We start from the raw sequence: 20,071 nt of genomic DNA on the forward strand, positions 1-20,071 counted from the left end.
TCCTGCAAGCTCATCAGTGTTGTCCCTGCCTCAAGTCTGAGTCTGCATTCCTGGACGAAAACAGTGGATATAAAATGTGTTGCAAATTGAACTTTTTTAGAATTTGAGATATCGCAACTTTTTTATTTACTTGTTCAAGACTTTCTTTTTATACGCCTTACAAGCCAGAAACACCTTGTATTCATTGTTTTTTACTTATTTTTGAAGCATTTTTTCAGTGTATGTGTTTTTTCACACAATGCCATCAGACACACTCATTTATTTTTGATCCATTCATTTTTGCTGACAAGACTAATGACTCCTATTGTATGAAATATTATTTTCTTAAAGATAAATTACAAGTGACCCTAAAATAAATTCCAACTGCTGTCTGCCATGGTCAGATTTGGACTCTTTTATGTGAAGGTGTCACAACTTGCTTTTTTTTTTACAAGGAATTACGACAGGCACGACTCTACTGTAAGTATGCTTCCATCCAACAGCTGCATGAATTTTAGGTGAATTTCCATGAAGCAGCTGGCAAAAGGAAATTCCAGGAAATGTGTCTCCGTCAACCACTGGTGTGAAAATATTGTGAAGAGTGAGACAAAAAATTTAAGAGTGCCTTTAACTTAAATGTTACTGTAGATGCACTGTGTCGATTGATTAAATTAATTGTTTCCATCTACTCACAACATATGTTCTTTTCATTCTCAGCCATTTGTTTTGCTTTAGAAATTCAGATTTTCTGACAAGCGAGTATAAAAAAAGACACACTTCCTGTTACAGCTTGCAGTGGCTTGAAATTGGCCTCGCTCGTAAAGCCACACAAGAGTGGAGCATAGGCTACTGTTAAATGCAGCCGAAATGTTTAATGCAGGGATACAAAAAAACAAACAGTGTGATTGCTACTGGGGGCCTGAGAGTGAGGTGTTGTGACACTGGTTGCCCGTTGATAGCACCGTCCTCCACAGCTGAGCAGTGTTTAAATAATAATTTGACATCTTCTGCTGTTTAACAGCCCTCATTATGTGTGTCAAACTTACTTATGAACCTCTTGACTTAAGAGCCACCTCCATATCCAACTTTAATCCAAGTCCATATTTTCCCTCTGTCTCCTTCCTCTGTATTCTCTGAGTCCCTGCTGTAGTTGCGCCGGTCGGCCACAGCTAGGCGCTGTTGCCTAACTCTGCCCTCCGCCTCCCCTCTCTCTCCGTCAGCCCAGCCTGCCTCTATCCTGCCTCTCTGCCTCAGCCAACCCGGGCTGTGCCGAGCTGCTCCCTGCGGGATCAGAGCGCTCCCCCGCCGGGACCCTTCTCTCACATCCCCCTGCTGGGACGCGGCTACATTTCCAGCCAAGCACTGCCTGCCTTGGCTTTATTATGTGTGTCTGCGCCGCAGCCCCGCCAGCAGAGGCAGGCAGAGGAGGAGGAGGGAGACTGGTAGCCAGAGTCAGGACAAAGAAAAAGCAGGGAGACAGAGGCTAGCGAAGGGTTAGACTGGGAGAAATATTAGGCTGCTATTAATACCGCCGGTAGGGCATTGAGAAATATTAACAAAAAGAAAGCGTGGGTAGTAAAAAGCAGTATTCCCCTCGGGGTGGAAATGCAGGGGAAGAGCGCAATGTCCATGCCACCAGACCACCACCACCACTGCTCAGAGTAGAATAGCGGGACGGAACACGGGGAGCTGGTCGGTTCGGGTCGGTGCCGCTTTCCTGGAGGGAAAAGAAAAACAAAACAGACTGAAACAGTTTCGATAAACTAAATAAGCCCCGACGAAGACGCGAGGAGCGCGAGGGAAGAAGCCACGGTCGATTTAAAAAAAAAAAAAAGCAATTTCCCCAAGAACATTCTCGGTCGCCTCTCCTCACCTGGACCGTCACGTACCGCTGTGGCACGGCCGCCCGCTCGCACTCGGACGGCGCCGCTGTCACTCTCCCTCAGTACCGCGCGGGACCTGCTCAGGTGTTCGCCGCGCGCGTGGCTGGCAGCTCGTCCGCCCGTGCTGGAAGAAGTCGGAAGCGGCACGAGCGCCCGGGCAGCGCCGGAGAAAGCGACGCGCGTGCGGGGGAAGAGATAAGAAAAAAGACGCGCGAGGCTGTGGTCGTCGCGGAGCTCCGTCACCGGGAGGAAGGAGACGGGAAGTTGTTCCCGGTTATTCTACAGGTTGCGCGAACCCGAGCGACCGCCGAGGAAGAAGACGCAGCGGAGGAGCTGAGCGTCGCCCCCCGAGCCGCTTCACTCCCCGCGTGTTGGTTTGTTGTCGTTGGACTAACGGCCGTTTCCCCACTCAGAGACTGAAGCTGCCGCATTGCAACAGGCGAAGAAGCAGCAGCGAAGTGGAGGAGGAGGAGGAAAGACAACCCGACTGTGTCCGCCTGTATGGTCAGCTGAAAACACGGAACGGAACAAAAACAATTAGAGAATAAAAATTAAAGAAGCAGCTCGAGTCCAGAGATGTCGAGACGAAAACAGGCCAAGCCGCGCTCCGTCAAAGGTAAGAAACTGTTTGTTTTGAAGCTGGTGTGAAAGGACACTTAACTCAGGAGTGGCTGAAGAAGACAACGCGACCAAAACCATGACCAACATTTCATGACCAACTCTTGTGTCTGCTAGCTAATTTAATTTTATCTGCAGGCACCTTGGGTGTCGTTCTGAGGTGGGTGACTGTCTCTTACCTTAACAATTAGTGTGCTGGCTCACTTTTACTGTCAAAACACTAATTGTTTGTAGCAAGCAGTTTGGTCACATTGCTGTTAAAATGATGTAAATGTAAAATAAAGGGACGCCTATAGTTTAGTTTACTGTCTACCACTGTCAGAATGAAGCTTTCAGAGAGCCGCAGCTTTATTTCTCCATCCGCTCGTAATTGTTTTCAATTAGCTGCCACTGTCACAACTTGAAGGATGATGCACTGGTGTGTCGTTTTTCTGACAGCGTGTGCTGTGCTTTTGGATCAATTTGTTGTAATCCACTTGGTTAATGGGCCCATGTAATCTGGATTATTCTCATGTTGTGATGTATTGCAGACCACTGCTGCTTTGTTGTCGTAAACGTGACTTTTTGACCCCGAATCAAGTCACTTAGCCTCCACATTGTACGTCTTTATTGCCAAACCTGTTCCTTTTCACACCAAAATAACGATCAAACCTGTAGTTAGAAATCGGATTTTCTCTCTGAACGTTGACCTTCTCCACTCTTTAAGAGAGGTGCAAGGCATCACTGGGTATGAATGTATTAAATCTTTGATTTTAGAGTATTTATGGGAACATTTGACCTTTTCTCAGGTTTTCAGGCCACCCATTTCATTTAGTAAATAAGCCCCACAAGGTTGGGCACATGTGAGGACCAACTCTGGAATTTACAGATTAATTTTCCTAAAGTTTCCTGAGGAAGAGTCCAAATTTATATGATAAAAATCCTTATGAAGCCTCACTTTCCTCCATTACCATAAACTAGTATTCATTGCAGTGCATGGGTGAGTGGGCATCATGCATGAGGGCATGTGGTGGCCTTGGCCTCCATGTTTCCTTTATGGGACCCAGATGGGCAACGGGACAGGCTGACCATGTGGTTGCCACCCCCTCCCCCATTTCCTCCACCACCATATAGGCTTTCCCTTTCTGTGACTGTCTGGGAAGCAAGCTGATTTCTGACAGTGGTTCAAACTGAGTGGGTGGGCAGTTTGATTAGCAGCGCGATTTTCATTGGAGGCTTGCAGCCTCTCCTGCAGATCCTGAAGTTAAGCCTGTTTCATCTGAGACCGGGTGGGATTCATTTGTCAATAGTGCTGAGGCTTCTTACATGCCACACATGTAGCAGCAGCGTGTGTCAGTGTGTTTGCTTTGGGATGTGTATAACATCTATAACTGTGGGCTATATGTGCAGGGACACTGACAAGTTTGAGAAACAGTTGTTATTCAGGCTAACAGGGATGTTGTAGGGAAGAGGATGTGATTGTGAGTAATGCCACAGCCTCCTCAGGAATCTACTGTGTAGCTGCTTTCACTTTCAGTTAACAGTGCTAACACTGCTCATATTTATATCTCTAATTAAATTTGTCTTGCCTGATAACAATACTTGATACTAAAATTTATATTTTATTTTTTAAAGTGGAAATTAGGAGAAAGTCTCTTAGTTTGGCATGCGTGTTACTAGTTTCTCCATATTTCAGAGACTAGGATGAATACCTCTTATTTAGGGTCTTGGGTTCGAATCTGACCAATGATCTTGTTACGGCCACTGTTTCCAATGTTTCTCCACACTCTAAGACATTATAAAGAACTGGAATTAAAACAATTAAAACAGTTTTGTAGATATAATAAATTAACTGGCGTTTGATAGACTACGAAATGTGTCCTAAAAGATTATTTTTTCTTTAAATCATGAAAATAATAGTTTCAGCATTCATACATGGTACTGTATGAATATGTCATTGATACCCACCTAATCAGTATGTGTAAGATGAGGTTGAATGTGGATGTGATTGCCCCCTGCTGTAGTGTTGTTGATGCTCGGTGCAGTTTGTCAGTGAACAAATCAGCTGCTGTGGACCAGTGAATCTGTCCACTGCTGCTCTGTCAGTGTGTGTGTGTGTGTGTGTGTGTGTGTTTCTACTTATGCTTGCAAGATCTACATTCTTGTCTTTGTGTTTGCATGCATCATGGTCATGCGCACCTTGTGTGTGTGTCTCTCAGTGTGTGTGAGTGTGTGTGTCACTAAGGCAGCCCAGTCTCAGCAGCCTGGATAACCAGAGCTTAGCTTTAGTCAGGCAGCCAAGCGAAGCAGAGCGAAGCAAAGCTGAGGCGGACGACCACCACTCTGTGTGTGCGCGCTTGTGTGTGTGTCTGTGCAGCAAAGGTAACACAGCCCTTGTAGTCTAGCTTGCGTAAGCACCATGTGTTTTGTGTATGTGTACTCATGCATCTGTGAGTGCATGCGTGTTGCTATCTCCCCTCCACACCTTGCCCCACTGACAGCTTGGCAAGACCTGGCATTGGGGGAAGATGGAGTGAGGGATGGAGGAGAGGGAGATAGAGATGGAGGAGAAAGAGGGGTTGAAGGGTAAAGGGGAGAGAGAGGAGGGGTGTTTGGGGGCAGCGCAGTGGCACACAGCAGGTGAGTGGGCAGGGGGGAGGGAGCAGTGGAGGCCAGGACGAGGTGAGCATCGCCGGGGGATTATCTGTGTTTTCATGTTCTTCTGTCTTTCACCTGCTCACCCAACTCTGACTGGCTGGCCGGCTTACGGACTTACTGGCCAGCCAGGCATGCCAAAACAATAACAAAGTCCCACCTCAGCCATCTCCTGCTTTAGATTTGCACTGACTCAGAGGGGCCCTGGTCCGGAAAGGATTGTTTTTTTTTTTTCTGGAAATGAAATTCATAGCTGATGTGTGATACAGGGATCTTTTATTGTCACTTTACTTGGTCACAGTTTTCCTGAACAAGGAGATGATGGCCACGTTGATACACTTGCCTATGACCCCCATATTAATCATTTCTGCTATTTGCTTTTACTGCTCTCAGCTGACTTTAAGCCCAAATCATTTGAAATGTATTGCTGTTAGGGCTGAAAAATTAGTTGAAATATCATCAAAATCACAATATATGCGTGACAAAACAGCAATATAGTTACACACCTTGATAAAAATTGTGATTCTAATAAGTATGCCATTTTCCTTTTACCATATTGTGCAACACCAATTGCTATAAATATCAACCAAGTGCTATATTACAGGGGAAGTTAATTTTTGTAAGTGTTCCTATTTGCAGAGTGCTACATTTATGGCAAGACTAAAGCAATCAACAACTGATGGGTGAAAGTGGTATTAATACATGTTTGGTCATTTTCGATAAATCTCATCTGTTTCTTTTTTCTGTTGTTTAGTCTGACTCACCAGTTGTAGACTTGGCCTGCACGGTATTGTAAAAAACTGACATTGTGATATGTATTGCATTATGAAAAAATGGGAATTTTGTCTAGAAAACTTAAATAGCTCTATTTGGAAAGAATAAATATTTCTAGAATATTTCTAGGGTGACTGTAGGGAAGTGTATTTTATCAAACACGCAACAAACTAAGAACCCTTAAATCCGACTAAATTAGGTAATATTAGTCTGACGTCTCTTGTAGAATAAACATGGACAATGAAAACCATGTGAGTTTTGCTTTTCTATCAAGCAGCAAAAAAGTTGTAGCGCCAGTTGTTTGAGTTAACCTTACTTGACATGGTACATCATGTGCACATTGTGATGTTGAAGCTGAAACAGTTTACTGTGCAGCCCTGATGTAGACTATTGGCTGATTTGTACTGTTTTCAAAATCCCTGTCTTTTTATGGTCTGTTGTTTTTCATTTATTTACTAAAATTTTGGGTATTTTTTTCCTGATTGTTTACATTCTGTAGGTTTTAATTTAACATGCAGCCTAAATTTTAAAAATCAAATTATGAAAACATTTCAATGCCTTGTAGGACTGTGACGTTATCACTTTAGTTACAATATAATAACATTTACAGTATTATTGTAAAGTTATGTTATTTGATAGACCAATGTAATTGAATAGCCATAGAAAGGTCCAATCAAAGCAGCGATAAGAAACAGCAGTATCAGTCCTCATATTACTACCCCTCTGTGTTTCACCACTGCGACTGAGTTCCTCTGATAGATTTACTTGACCAGTCTAGCCTTTACAGTGATTAGACCTTGTTAACAGTAGGGGGACTTGACTAATTGCAGTCTGTTAATTGAACACGGACTAATGGCGCGATGATGGGCCATGAAACTAGCTGATGGGGTGAGAGAAAAGGAGGGGCGAGCGGGAGGAAGAAATGAGAGAGCGCGGCTTCTCTCTTATCAAAATATTATTTCAGTGGATTAATCCGTTTTTAATGTGTGTCTTTAGCGAGGCGAGGCAGCGAAAATCTCCCTCTCTCTGTCTGCTCCGGCAGCCTCACTATCCTATCTCTCCCTCTCTCTCTCTCAGCTCTCAGCCCCTTGAGTCTCTCATGCATTATGTAGTGATGATTATTACTTAATTACACATTAATAAATCCGCTTCATTTGCAGGACATTAAATGGGAGTTGAGCGCATATGACAGGGAGATGGAGGAGTGCAGGGAAGATTGGAGAGGGGGGGAAAGAGGGAGCACTTAGTTTTTAGCATTTATTTGGTTTGTTTAGAGTGTTGTTTATAGTCAGTGGAGCCAAATGAGCCCTTTGACCAAGAGGGAGAGATGGTGGAGGTTTGGTGTGCTGTTGGTGTGTGTTGAGCCAAGCTTTTCCATGCTAATGGAAGTCTCCTTCTCCTTCTCCAGCTCTTGCGATCTTTTTTTTTTTTCTCTTGCTCACCTCTTCACATGCCCTCACAGTTTCCTCGGTTACACCGCCTTCCACCAGTTTGTGTACAGTTTTTCTTATGTAAACAGATTCATTTGAATTATTGAGAACTTTTGCCTGTATTCAGCTGACTCACTTTCCTGTAATGTAAGCTGAGGTAGAGCAGCAGATCCTCACATTGGAGAAGCAAAAGCCAACAAATATATTGCATTTTCACTCAAAATCGTGATCGAAATAATGGACGAATCATTTCAGCTGTAGTCTACACCATCTTCCTTTTAAACGCCGGTTAGGGCTGCACTGCAATTCATGTAAGTATGTGAGTTAAATGTAATAAGAAACTGTGGGATAGTAATTATTCATTGCCTGGAGTTAAAGTTATTGTCAATTAACTGCTCAAGACTTGAAATTAACAACCGCCAACCCGCCAAATGTGGGTAAAAATTAATTGTGGTGGGAAATGTCATCAAGTTACAAGCCAATTTGGAGGTTGCTGAATCTAATTATGATACTCCTACATAGGCAAAATAGAATTGACCAGTACAAACAGAAGGTCATGTGTGCAAGGACGCTGACTCATCCAAATATTTGTATGTGTGGTGTGTTCAGTACAGTACAGTTAATCTCCTATTTTTCTTGTCTTTCCTCACTCTCCTGTCTGTTTCTTCTTCCTCTCTCTGCCTCTCTCTCTACATCTGGCATTACCATTAGCGTAGTTTAATGTCACCCTTTGGCAGAGCACACAGACTTTCATAGGACAACTGGCTCTTATAAAACTCAGAGACCCTACACATGTGGCTTGGATTACTTGAAGACAACAATGTTTTTTTTGCAGTTACATCTGAGTGGTAAAGTGTTGGAAGGCCCCTTTTTTGCTGTTATTGACACCTTATTTCAGTTCCAGTTGCAGCTACACATAGTGTTAATACAGTGTGTGTAAAGCCACATTAAGTAACTCCTGTATAAAAGCTTGTATTGGCTTTGCATTAAAGCTTGCTGAACCATTAAATGGCTTTCTGAGAGCTTTGTTAGAAATTCCATTGACTTCTCAGCAGGAGGTAGATTCAAGTTTTTGGTAGCTGTTTTTTTTAATGGGACAGAACAAGCTAATGTGATTGGCGGAGCCCAGCAGTACCATGCATTGAATGTAATTGGAGTCATGTTGATCTCTACTCAATTAGAACCAAATTACTATACAATCAATGTAGAACAGAACTGAGTAGAGTTGGTCATTTGACATGTCACAGTAGGACAGGTGTAAATAATACAATTAATGATAGCTGAATTTCAATTAGCTGCTTTGGTTTCAGGGTCCCGGTATTGTGAGTGTTTGCTCGCTGTCATTAATGTTTTTAGTTACACATGTACCGGTACTACTGCGACGAGCCAAAACGTCTTCCATGTAAAAGGCCTACTGGAAAGAGTAGAGCGCAGTCAAAACTCTGGAGGTCTCAGACACGATCCTCAGCTGGAGCAGACATGTTTTTGCCTGACCAGCCAAAAGAAACCTTCCGAAAAAAATTAATTGATGAAAAAGTAATCATCAGGGCCAGTCCTAGACTAGATTAGACACAAAACCATGTTGAGAGAGGGTAAGGGTTAACCCTTGATGATGGTTATACCTCATGTGGTATCAGCTAATTTGAGTTTTAATATTAAAGTTTTGATACTCCTACGGAGTCAGTGTCAACTGTGAAGTAGTTTTTCCAATCGGTCCTTTATGAGCAGGTACATTTTGAATGCGCACTGCAATAGTTTTTGAAAGTCATCTCTATTTTCCTTCCAACTCAGTGTACTGTATGTCTTGTGTTCGCTCTCACATTAGACATTTGACTGGATTTCACTTATGTGTCTACTCTTGATACCTTTTTATTACAATCAAATGATCTTTTTTTAATCTTTGGAAGCCAGTAAGAAATCATCTAAACACTCTGGAGAAACAAGTACAGTTGTGTAATTGAGCTTAAATACTGTATCAGTTAATGGTTTGATGAGTATGCAGTGTTTCCTACACATATGCTTTACTAGGACGGGCCGCCCAATGTACATTAATGTCCGCCCAAGTTTATTTGGTGACTCATCTTCGCATTTCATAGGCTACTTTTGTTTTTTTTAATCTGTCCGAGAGAACGACGCCATCCGCGATCGATTAACACGTGGACAGTTTGCCTTCGCTCTTCCCCCTCCCATCCATTGTCAATCACACGCTCTCTGGTCTTACATCTCTCCTGTAAACGCACTAACACAACTATTTAGTGTAGGCCTACTAATGCAGTTGTTTTGTACCAACTCGTACATGCATCTGGTTGATGCGATTTCATTTGATCCGCGTTGGGTTTAATTGGCTACATAATAAACAAGCTACTGCCACACGCAGCTCACCTGTTGTTATGACAGCAGAATTGTGGGTGCAAAAAATTCAAAATACTAGGTGTGTTTTTTGGGCAGCTTTATAAAATACGCCACAAGTACACAGCCATTCTTTGGGAAACACTGAGTACCATTCCTTCATCAGGTTGTGTGGTGAAAATTAGGTTTTGTCTGGAATAATAGATGGGGGAAGGTCATATCATCTGGTGTGTATGTGTCTGTGAAATCATGTGTGTGTCCAGAAAGGGTGAAAGTCCCACAGTGAGGTGTGTGTATGCCAGCGACAACTCCTTATCAGCAGCCAGCCATGGTGTGGTTGTGCGTATACATGTGTGTGTCAGAGTGTGTGAGAACAGGGCGTCATGGGCCAGGACTGTGCCATTGTAGCGGCTTAGCTAGCCTCGTTTATCAGCTGCAAACTCACTGGACCCTAACACACACCCACCCCTCTGGAGACACACACACACACACACAAACACACACACGCGCACAGTGTAGCTGAGCTCTTTGCATGGCCATGCCCTCAGCTTTTAAGAAGAGAAAGATGATGCTGGTGTGACTATCACATGCACACACACGCACACACACGCACACACTTAGTCAATCCAGACCTAGCTTGCCAAGCCCGTATCCCCCCACCACAGATCGTCTCAGAGGACATGGGCCCTTCTAAGTTTCCCTGCAAGGCTACTTGTGTATGTGTGAGTTTGTGTATGAGCATATCTTACTAAGAGATTATGTTTGTTTCTTTGTTCAACACTTTGACCGCAGTGTGTAGTGTATAGAGTGTATATTATAATACCCCAAAATATCAGTGATATCTGAAGTTTATGTTTATTTCAGTTTGTCAAGCATGTGAAACATCAGCACTTTGTAACTTTTATTAACCATTGAGGTTATAGAATTTTTTTTGTTACATGTGCTGTGATTGAATAAAGAAAAAACGTTTATTTATTTCTATTTACAGTAATTTACATAATATGTACAGAAACTGAATCAATCTGTCTTATTGGGTGTACTTTAATTATGTGCAAGTGCACCTAAATGAAAAAGTTAGACGCACCGGAACAACGTAAGTTTAAAGTCTGGGTCCCCGGTTTGGGTTGTTTGGTTTGGTCCTATGTCCTGTGGTGGCTGTTGTTTTATTGGATACCTAGGTATCAACAAGTGTAGCAACTAAAGATTCATTTTGTTATCGATATTGTTTTGATTCATTCATTCAGTGTTTTTATGTCAAATACGCTAATGTACGAGTTACCATAGCACATAATGATGTCATAGTAAAGCTGACTTGGGATGAGCCACAGTCCAAAATTCTTCTTAATAATCCAAAAAAGGATGCAATTTACAATGATATGCGACAATAGAGAATAAGCACATCTTTTGCTTTGGAAAGTGTTATTAACTACTTAATTTTTGCGTTGCATAATAAAGTTAAATTTTTAAAATCATTATTTTCTCTTTTTAATTTTTGTAGCTTTTAGAGGTTGTTTCAACTCTTTGGAGCAGCAAGAATTTCACTGGCAAGATCATGATGTTGATCTGGCCAGTAGGCATCCATATCTGTGATAAATGATGTGGAACTGGTGTAGGAACAGGAACAGTAGCTTACTATTTTGGACTTAAGTCTTCCCTCGGTCCCTCTCCTGTAGCCTCATGCATTTCGTCCCATCACTCCTTCCTCCCTCTAGCAATCCCTCCCCCCTTCCTTCTCCTTCCTATTCTGTACATTAAACATTAGTGGTGGGGGCAATTAGCAATGTCCCACTGCACACCTGGCTGATGCATAATATATTTATTAGACTACCCTCCCTCCCTCTCTCTGACACACACACACACACACACACACTGCTGTTGATGAAAGGGTGACTTTTGGGAAATGGGAAATCTTTGTGTGTGTGTGTGTGGACTCTTAGATCTTTATGCCCTCTGATCTGACCCCGCATAACCTCCTGAGTTTGAGCCAGGTCAGGTCAAAAGTTACTGGTCGAGTCAGGTTTTCAGACAAAACTTATTCTTTATGAATTTGTTTTTTCTTTCGGAAACCAGTTGTTTTTTCCCCCCAGATATCTTTATTTGGCAAAGGAATTAAATAAAAAAAATGAAAAGTAAAAATTGATTGCACTGTGGTTGCATGTCTACCAATCTGTACAACTTTTAAGCACATACTGCTCTGTCTGAATACCACAGTCAATCGGTATGCTTGTTTTTTTCTCCCTGTGCTTACATGTGTGCGCACACACACACACACACACACACACACACACACACACACACACACACACACACACACACACACACACACACACAATATGGACCCAGACTAATGTGCATTGTCCTCAGAGCGTGGAGTCTTCAACAGAACAAGCTGCTTGTGTTGTGTTCCTTTTTTATTGGACACTCTGCCGTGTCTTTGTAGTGCGCCCCTCTATAGACCTACCAATGCTTCTTTTTAGTGCTCGAGTCTTCAGTTGGTTTTTCTAACTCCTTTTCATTCACTTCCCAGTCAAAAGGCAAGGGCGCCCCGCTGTGAGACATACAATGGACCAGAGAAAGTGAGAGAGCGGGAGAGTGAGGCAGAGCGAGGCAGAGAGAGGGTCCATGCTGAATGAGATTGAACACATAGTGTGAAAGATAATAAGAAATTGTCTATTTAATATCCCTTCATATAATCTTCAATATTTCCTCATATTTCTTCCAAATAATCAATTTAATTATGACCCGTTTTGTAACTTAATCCATAGTCTCTTTGTGGCACTGTTCAGCAGATTCAGTCTGTTTTTACTCAACTACTCTATAAATTCAATGTAAATATTGGCAAAGGACAGTAAATATGAGCCCCTTAGTTGATTGTAAATGTGATATTTATTAAGTATTTTGAAACACTTGAAAGAGCAAAAATGTATTCAATTAAACTAAACTTACATAAAAGTCAACATTCATTGTTTTACACTGTATTATCAGTATGCACTGAGCTAAAGAGTAATGTTTGTCATGGCAGTACAATAAGAATCAGGCAGTAAGCGAATATTAGTATTCCAGTCATCGTAGCAGAATGCTTGAAATCAGACAGACATGTGGAAATTTTATTCCAACCTTTATACAAGTTCTGCTGCTGCTTTTTTATGAGTGTCCGAGGTTAAATTATTTTGTGTACATCATGTTTTTCCTCTCTGCACGATCTCAAGATCAATCAATTTTAGAACAGACTTTCGGAAGTTGGAAGAGCAAACGTGCTCTTCTATGACTGCACAAGCAGGTGGAGAAAAGCCAGAGACTTTACTTGTATTGTGCTAAAACAACAGCATGTGGTGTGTATATGTGTGTGTGTGTGTGTGTGTCTGTCTTCTCTTGTAACTCTGGTCCCTACTAAAAGCTTTATGCCCGTATCAAGAAAATGAAATGGAGAGACAGTGTTGGAGGAATCAGAAAGAGAATAAGAGATTGTATGTTGAGGTGTGTGTGTGTGTGTATGTGTGTGTGTGTGTGTGTTGGTCAGTGCAGGCCAATTTTAAAAATGCAGACGTACTGTCAGCCATAGACTCCGAGTTGATAAGCAGTCTAGGGACAAGCACATCCTCTCCTCTCCTCTCCTCTCCTCTCCTCTCCTCTCCTCTCCTCTCCTCTCCTCTCCTCTACCCAACAGAACTTTTTCTGAAAAAATCTGGTCTTGAGTACCTCTGAGCTAACACGGAGATAGTGATTAAGACACTCCTATTTTTCAAGCCTTAGTTGATTGATTTTATTTTTCTCCTTGGGACTAAAATCTGTTGCTAAGCAATACAAGCAAAAATCGTAACCCTTTGGTGATACAGTTGACCCAAAGCCTACTTTAATCTCAGTTTTAATATACGTTGCAACAAATATTACACATTTCCTTGAAAAAAGTTAATTTGAAAAATGAAAACTGCATTTTTTGGATCCGTGATTATACGTCTACTCAAACAAACAAACAAGCAGCCACGCTCCGAGCACACACACGCGCTGTGTGTATATTTTTCTTGTTACTCCCAGAAGGAGCGTGACGAGCAAGTTAATCTCTCCGCCAGCGATGCGGCATGACACAAAGCTGTTTATTTCCCTTTTCCTCTCTGTCTCACTGTCTCGCTCTCTTTCTCCCTCCTCCTGTAAAGCCTAATCAAGTTTGTATCAAGCTAAATAATGCCTTAGCGTGAAATTGGTGTCTTCAGTCAAAAAGCACTCCCAAGCCTGTACTACAAGAGAAGGCAATTATGTACCCCTCCCCTCCACCCTCCAGCCCTCACTGCTCTTGCTGTTCATGTACTCGTGTGTATATGCACGCAAGATAACTGCTATACCCCATAATTTGTCTCAGCTGTTCTTGACAACATTTGAGTCTGTGTTCACACTGGAGCTCGGTCTTCTAATGGTGAACTCGGTGCCTTTTATTTGACTTGTGTGTGCGTCCCAGTCTGTAATGGTGAGTGGAGGCTGCTGGGGGAAACTTCTAGTTCAGTTATTTCTGGAGCCCTCCCCAGAGTCGAGGTACTCCAGAGGAATGCTTTCCCTCTCCTCCTGCCCTCTCTTCTCTCTCTGTCCTACTCCTTATGTCTCTCCTCGCTGCCCTCCTTCACCTCTCATCTTTCTCCTCACTGGTGCTTTCATCCCCTTGTTTGCTCTCCTCCTCTGACTTCCATTTCCTTCCTACATCTTACTCCACACTTCCCCCTTTACTCCTCACTCTCCTTCCTTTCCTTTCCTCCCCTCGCCACGTATCCTCTGCTATCGATTCCTCTTCCTGCCACACTCTCTCTGACAGACAGAAAAACAAATGTCAGATCAGAGAGGCTCTTTAATCTCAAGCTGTGTTGTTTGGCCCCGAACATAAACTCTGCGCTTGTTTGAGTCTGTGTGTGTAAAAATGAGCGTTCTGCTCTCTCTATGTTAAAAGAGGTGAATTTGGTGTGTGTAATAAGCTGCTGTGATGTGTGTGTTTCATGTTTTTGTGTACAGCTGACTTTATGTACATTGCATGCAAATGTTTGTGTATATGTGCTTGGTAGATCTACTATGCAAGCAGGGTTAGCACACTGGAGTTTAAAAAAAGATGAAATCCTTAAATTTTTTACACTCCATCTCTCAGTCTTGCATCCATGTTTTTTCTAACAAAAGCCTTTGGGATGTGTAGCTGCCGATTATTGTGTAAGAGAAAGCGAGAGAGCGCGTGTTTATGTTATACTTTGTTAGGGGTAAATTTGGGGATGTTGGGGAGGTTGCATAGCAACTCAGTCGGACAGCACAGCATGGTTTAAAACCACAATGACCTCATATAGTGCAAGAAACAAAAGAGAAGGTGTGAGGAGCAAAGTGGGTGAGTTGGAAGTGCAGACTAAAAAGTGACGGGAAGAAAATGTAGTCATGGCTGAAGGGAAAAGAATAACAATAGGAATAGTATGACAACCAAATCAGATAGTACAGTAGAAACATTCTGGATCGAAAGAGAGGAGGAGAAAGAGAAAAGAGAGGGAAGAGTAGAAAAGAGAGCCAGCAGAATGAGAAAGATAGAGAGGGCGATGAAGCTTGTCCGCCAGGCTTTGTGTGGTTGTTGTTCTTTCTCTCTGCCATCCATCTAAGCCCTCTGCTACCTCTGTCCCTTTACACACACTCTCACAAACAAAAGCATGCATGCACACACACACACACACATATACACATTCACACACACTGACACTGTCCCAAACCCCAGACTAGCCTGGTGTTTCTGGCCAATGGCTCAGTGCTTGGGATGTGTGTCTGCTTGTGTGTTTATGTGTTTTAAGGCTGTTTTGTTCAGAATGCAGGCAGGCAGAGAGAGCGGTTTTACTGCTGATAAAAGTATTTGGTTAATCAGCTTCTGTCCCCGTCCCCTGGCTAGAAGTGCTCGCTTATGTGTGTGTATGTGCTTGACACAGGCCATTGAAGTTATTGGGGCTCCCGGGGGGCGGGCTGCGGATGGAGATTGGCATCAGCTCTCGGCCAGTAGCGTCACAAAGTCGTTCCTGAGGGACAGGGAGGGCAGCCAATGAGAGAGTCCCCTTGGAGCTATAGGGAGACGGCGAGTTGGGGAGGGGAGGTGGGGGCTATGAAGTGGGTTGGAGAGGGGAAATAAGAGGGGGTGAGCGGGGGAGATAGTAAGGGAGGAGGGAGGGAGAGAAAATGAGTGTCTTGGATGCGAAGGAGAGACAGACAGATAAAGAGAGATAGAGAGTCGGATGACAATTACCCTCTTGACTTCTGTCCAGCTCCAGTTGTCAATCAGCCTGCCCCTCTGGGAAAAGAACCAGTGTATCATTGGCTACATTGACCCACATCCCGCCTCTCTGCGCCGCACGACCAATGCATGATTGGCCACAGTGACCCGTTCGTCAACGAGAACTGGGAACACCAGAGCCTTGGGCTGCCTTGGGAATAAATGGCCCTGATACCATTGCGTGCATGCATGTGTTGTTTAGGAGGAAAAAAAGACAAAGGGTTTTCTTATTGAGGCTAAAAGTGCTTTCATGGGACAGATAAGAGGGTGAGACAAAGATAGAAGGAGAGCGAGTGGGAATGTGATAGAAGAGAGATAGAGAAAGGGAGAGACAGAGGGACAAAAATGAAAATGAAAATGGGTAAGGAGAAAGATGGATGGTAGAACAAAGCATGGAGAGTGAGCATTGGTCAGTGGAGGAACAGTTAAGTTTAAGAGAGAGAAAATAATGAAGAAAGATTACAGGATGTGGGTTATGAACAAGGGAAGACAGAAAAGTAAGTGAGGGAGGGAAAGAAAATAGCTGAGGCTGTAACTACAGGAGGAACAGATGGAGGTAGAGAAAGGAGATAGTGGAGGGAGAGGTGCAGTGTGCTGCTTTGGAGTAGTGTTTGAGTGTGTGCATGTGTGTAATAACTGACAACAACTGTGTAAATATGTGTTTATGATAACAACATCATGATGCAGAGGAAGACCTTTATTCTCCTCTCCTCTCCTCTCCTCTCCTCTCCTCTCCTCTCCTCTCCTCTTTGATGTAGTCTCAAACTTTAATTGGAGCATGCCAAAACAGTTGTAGCTCACTGTTGTGCATGAGGCATTATCTGCCAACTTTAGTATAGTAAACCTGCTTTTCCATTAGGAGTACTTTATTCTGGTACAACAAACTTCTTCAGGGGTTTAAATCATTCATTGTCAAGTCATAGAAGCAGGTCAAAAACCTCTTTTCCACACAGAATAAAGATGTGTTGTAGCGGACTGGGTGTGGATAGAGCAAATAATGTGTAAATCTATCGCCCATCATTGCTGCCAAAAAGCTCTAGTCAATTTTTAATTCTTTTTTTTTGAGGATGCCACTTAAACTTCAAATGAGTATGTTGTAAGAATAGTGTGGAATAGCTTAGCACTTAGTAGAGAAATAGGCCTTCTTTTCTAGATTCAGGTGCTTCAGGTGTCGGAAAATGTAATTAATTGCCCTCAGTCTTAAACCCATGTGTAAATGTTTTTCAGTGCAGTGCTAAAATTAGAGACTACAGGTGGGACTCACATATCATTCCTGGGCTGTAATATGCTTACAGGTGTTCAATCACCTGAAGGAGAAGGATCCTCATGTATTCTGCAAGCAGTCGTGGATGACTCAACCATTAATCTATGCCAGTACAGACTCTGCCCTAATCACATATAAAAGTAATAATTTAATGCAAGAAGTGGCATGAACAGTGTACTTCAATAAAGCAAGTGCCACAATTGCACTATGCCACCATTATTTATTTTTATTTGTTACATATTGTTGTTTATGTGGGTTTTCAAATGTTGACCCAGACGATGCAGTTTTGCATCAAATGCACTGATCTCTGTCTGGTCTTATCATAAAAATATCCTTAAAAAACATGTAATTTCCAATCCCATAGTTTGTTTTGTTGCTGTGGATGCACTGGTGTGATTTTGCATCTGTCTTAGGAACTGTAGTAATCTATTACAATACAGAAAAGAGTGTTAAGTAGTTTTTTGTTGCCATTTGTTATATGGGTTACTGTTTGTGTACATGCTTGTAAGTGTGTGTATTTGCATCTGATCGTTACTCGTGTTTGCACGGAATGGATAATGTGGAGTCTTGTATGCTGCTGTTTTTATGCTCATAGCTTCAGCAGCTCATAATGATTCATGTCACTTTTGAGGACTTTACATAGTTTGCATTCATTTCCTGGAGATTTATCCTAACCTTAACCACAACTTCTCTAACCATAACCCTAACCCTAAATCTAAACTGAACCAATGACCCAGAAATAAGCTTTTTCTTAATTGCGCACACCGTTTTTGTCCTCAATTGGACAAGCCCTCCTCAGTTAACTGATCTTTAGACAAATGTCCAAAACTCTGTCTGATGACATGTATCATGTCTATAGCATGAAACAAAAATAGTGTGACAACCAAACTTCCCCTTAGCCTTTGTCTTTGACATTACTGTCATCTTCACACCTCTTACACCAATTTGTGGATGTTATCCAGGCTAAATAAAAAAAATAAATACAGACAGTCTGTGTTTATATCCCTGCTGTGAGACTGCATTTATGAGAGGTACTACAATACCTTGGTGAGGACCGCAGGCTCAAAGTATGCCCAACTACAAAGCATACCCCACTTCCTGCTAAAACACTTCTTTACTGTTCTCATTAACAGTAAATACATTTGGTGTATTTGCTGAAATACACATCTAAAAACACTCAATTGATAGACTCTAAGGTTTCTCAGGGGTTAACTAAAAGCAACAGCAGAGGCAAGGCTTGATTGTAATGTGCGTGCACAAATGTGTATAGATGCTCCAAGGATTCCGTGTAGCATCTTGTTTGCTTTGTGTCATACACACTCACATATATATCATACTCATGGGTCTTTGTTTGTGCAGCATTTGTGCAGTGTGTATGTGATGTTGTTGTGGCAGATTGTTTGATCTGTAGGCCTCTGCTGTCTCAATAATTATTGGCTTGCCTACAGTTATGCTACTTCTGCATGTGTGTGTGCGTTTGCGTATGTGTCTTTGTGTTTATATGCATGCAGACATGTTACGGTGCCCTGGGTAATAACAACTGAAATCAATTATTTGTCTCATATACACCTGTAAACCCGAGTTAATTCTCTGTTCTTTTTGGTGTAGTGAAGGGTTGTTAAATGACTAAACATACCAACATTACAAAATTAGGTTAGTCAAAGGTTAATAATGTTGGTTTTAATGAAATGTTTGGTGCACTATGTAGTATTGGGGATGAAAATCAGAAGAGAAAGATATGCAATGACTGACTCTACCTAAACAAATTAAATTAACTAACTCTTTGTTTTCATGACTGAATAAACTGAATAAACAAAGTGTCCTTAAAGTACAACACAATTTCATATTGTTTTACTTTGTTTATATGTGGCGGACCCTGCCACCTTTCTAGCTTCAAACAGAGTTCTGGGACCTTATTTTCCTTTGTGTATTTTCCTTGTTTGTTTTATTCAGTAATGGAAAAAATAAATATTTCTAAGTTTGTATTATTTCCCTATTAATATTGTAAATATTCTAATTCTTCTCCAAAACTACATAGTGCCTCTAGGTAGGTTTTGACACCAGATTCAGCTTCTACTTCTGCTGAGATAGTGGAATGTCAATCAGCCTCAGTAAGTGGAGAGCAATGTGGTGTTTTTATATATTATATTATGTTTTATATAATTTATTCTGGCTGATTAGGCTGCTCAGGATGTCACCAAACTTCATGTACCCAAAAGCGTGATAAAGTTTTACTTAAAGAAAAAAAGTAAATGTAGCAGAGTCTGTACATGTCCAACAGTCCAGAGTTAGAAGTCTCTTCAGAAGGAACAGGTGCAAACAGCTGTGTTCATCATACCAGAGGACAAACTACAGGTGGGGCAAATTAATTGTCCTGATGAACTTTTAAACTTCTGCCACAGCTAAACATAACACTGTTCCTGAGCAGCTTTGTGACGGATCAGATCACTTAGGATATCATCCTAAAAACCTCTCCCAAAAAATGGGCACTATTTTTGTTGAAAGACTTGCCCATGTAATATCCCTTAACTCATTGTGCCCTAAAAATGATAACCTACGTGAGGGGATAGTTCGTGAGCCCCTATTGAAACTCTGGTAGTAGTTAAGTGGCTTCTGGTGCCAATTTACATTTGTCAAACTGGGGGCCTGAGAGTCAAGGGAAGTGATGGTACTGAAGGGAGAAATAGATTGAGCAACACACACTTGTGGAGAGACATTTTCGTCGGATGCCTTAAATGCTGTATTTTTCCGTACAGACATATTTTAGGTCTCTCCTTAAGTACATGTTTTCCTAATGGTGTATACACACACACACAGACACACATGCACACACACACACACACACACACACACACACACACACACACAT

General features: G+C 42.1%; 1 protein-coding gene across 2 annotated transcripts in view; it reads left to right on the top strand.

Moving 5' to 3' along the window:
• The first annotated feature begins 1,233 nt into the window (after nt 1–1,233).
• Nucleotides 1,234–20,071, top strand: part of znf423 (zinc finger protein 423) — a 152,440-nt gene continuing 133,602 nt past the window's right edge. For both annotated transcript variants that reach the window (XM_084364532.1, XM_084364533.1), the window contains exon 1: nt 1,234–2,478. In XM_084364532.1, coding sequence (XP_084220658.1) covers nt 2,439–2,478 — 40 coding nt within the window. In that variant the 5' untranslated portion in view covers nt 1,234–2,438. The remainder of the gene's footprint in view (nt 2,479–20,071) is intronic.

This window comes from Pagrus pagrus (assembly GCF_965226575.1).
Source record: "Pagrus pagrus genome assembly, chromosome: 10".
NCBI lineage: Eukaryota > Metazoa > Chordata > Actinopteri > Spariformes > Sparidae > Pagrus > Pagrus pagrus.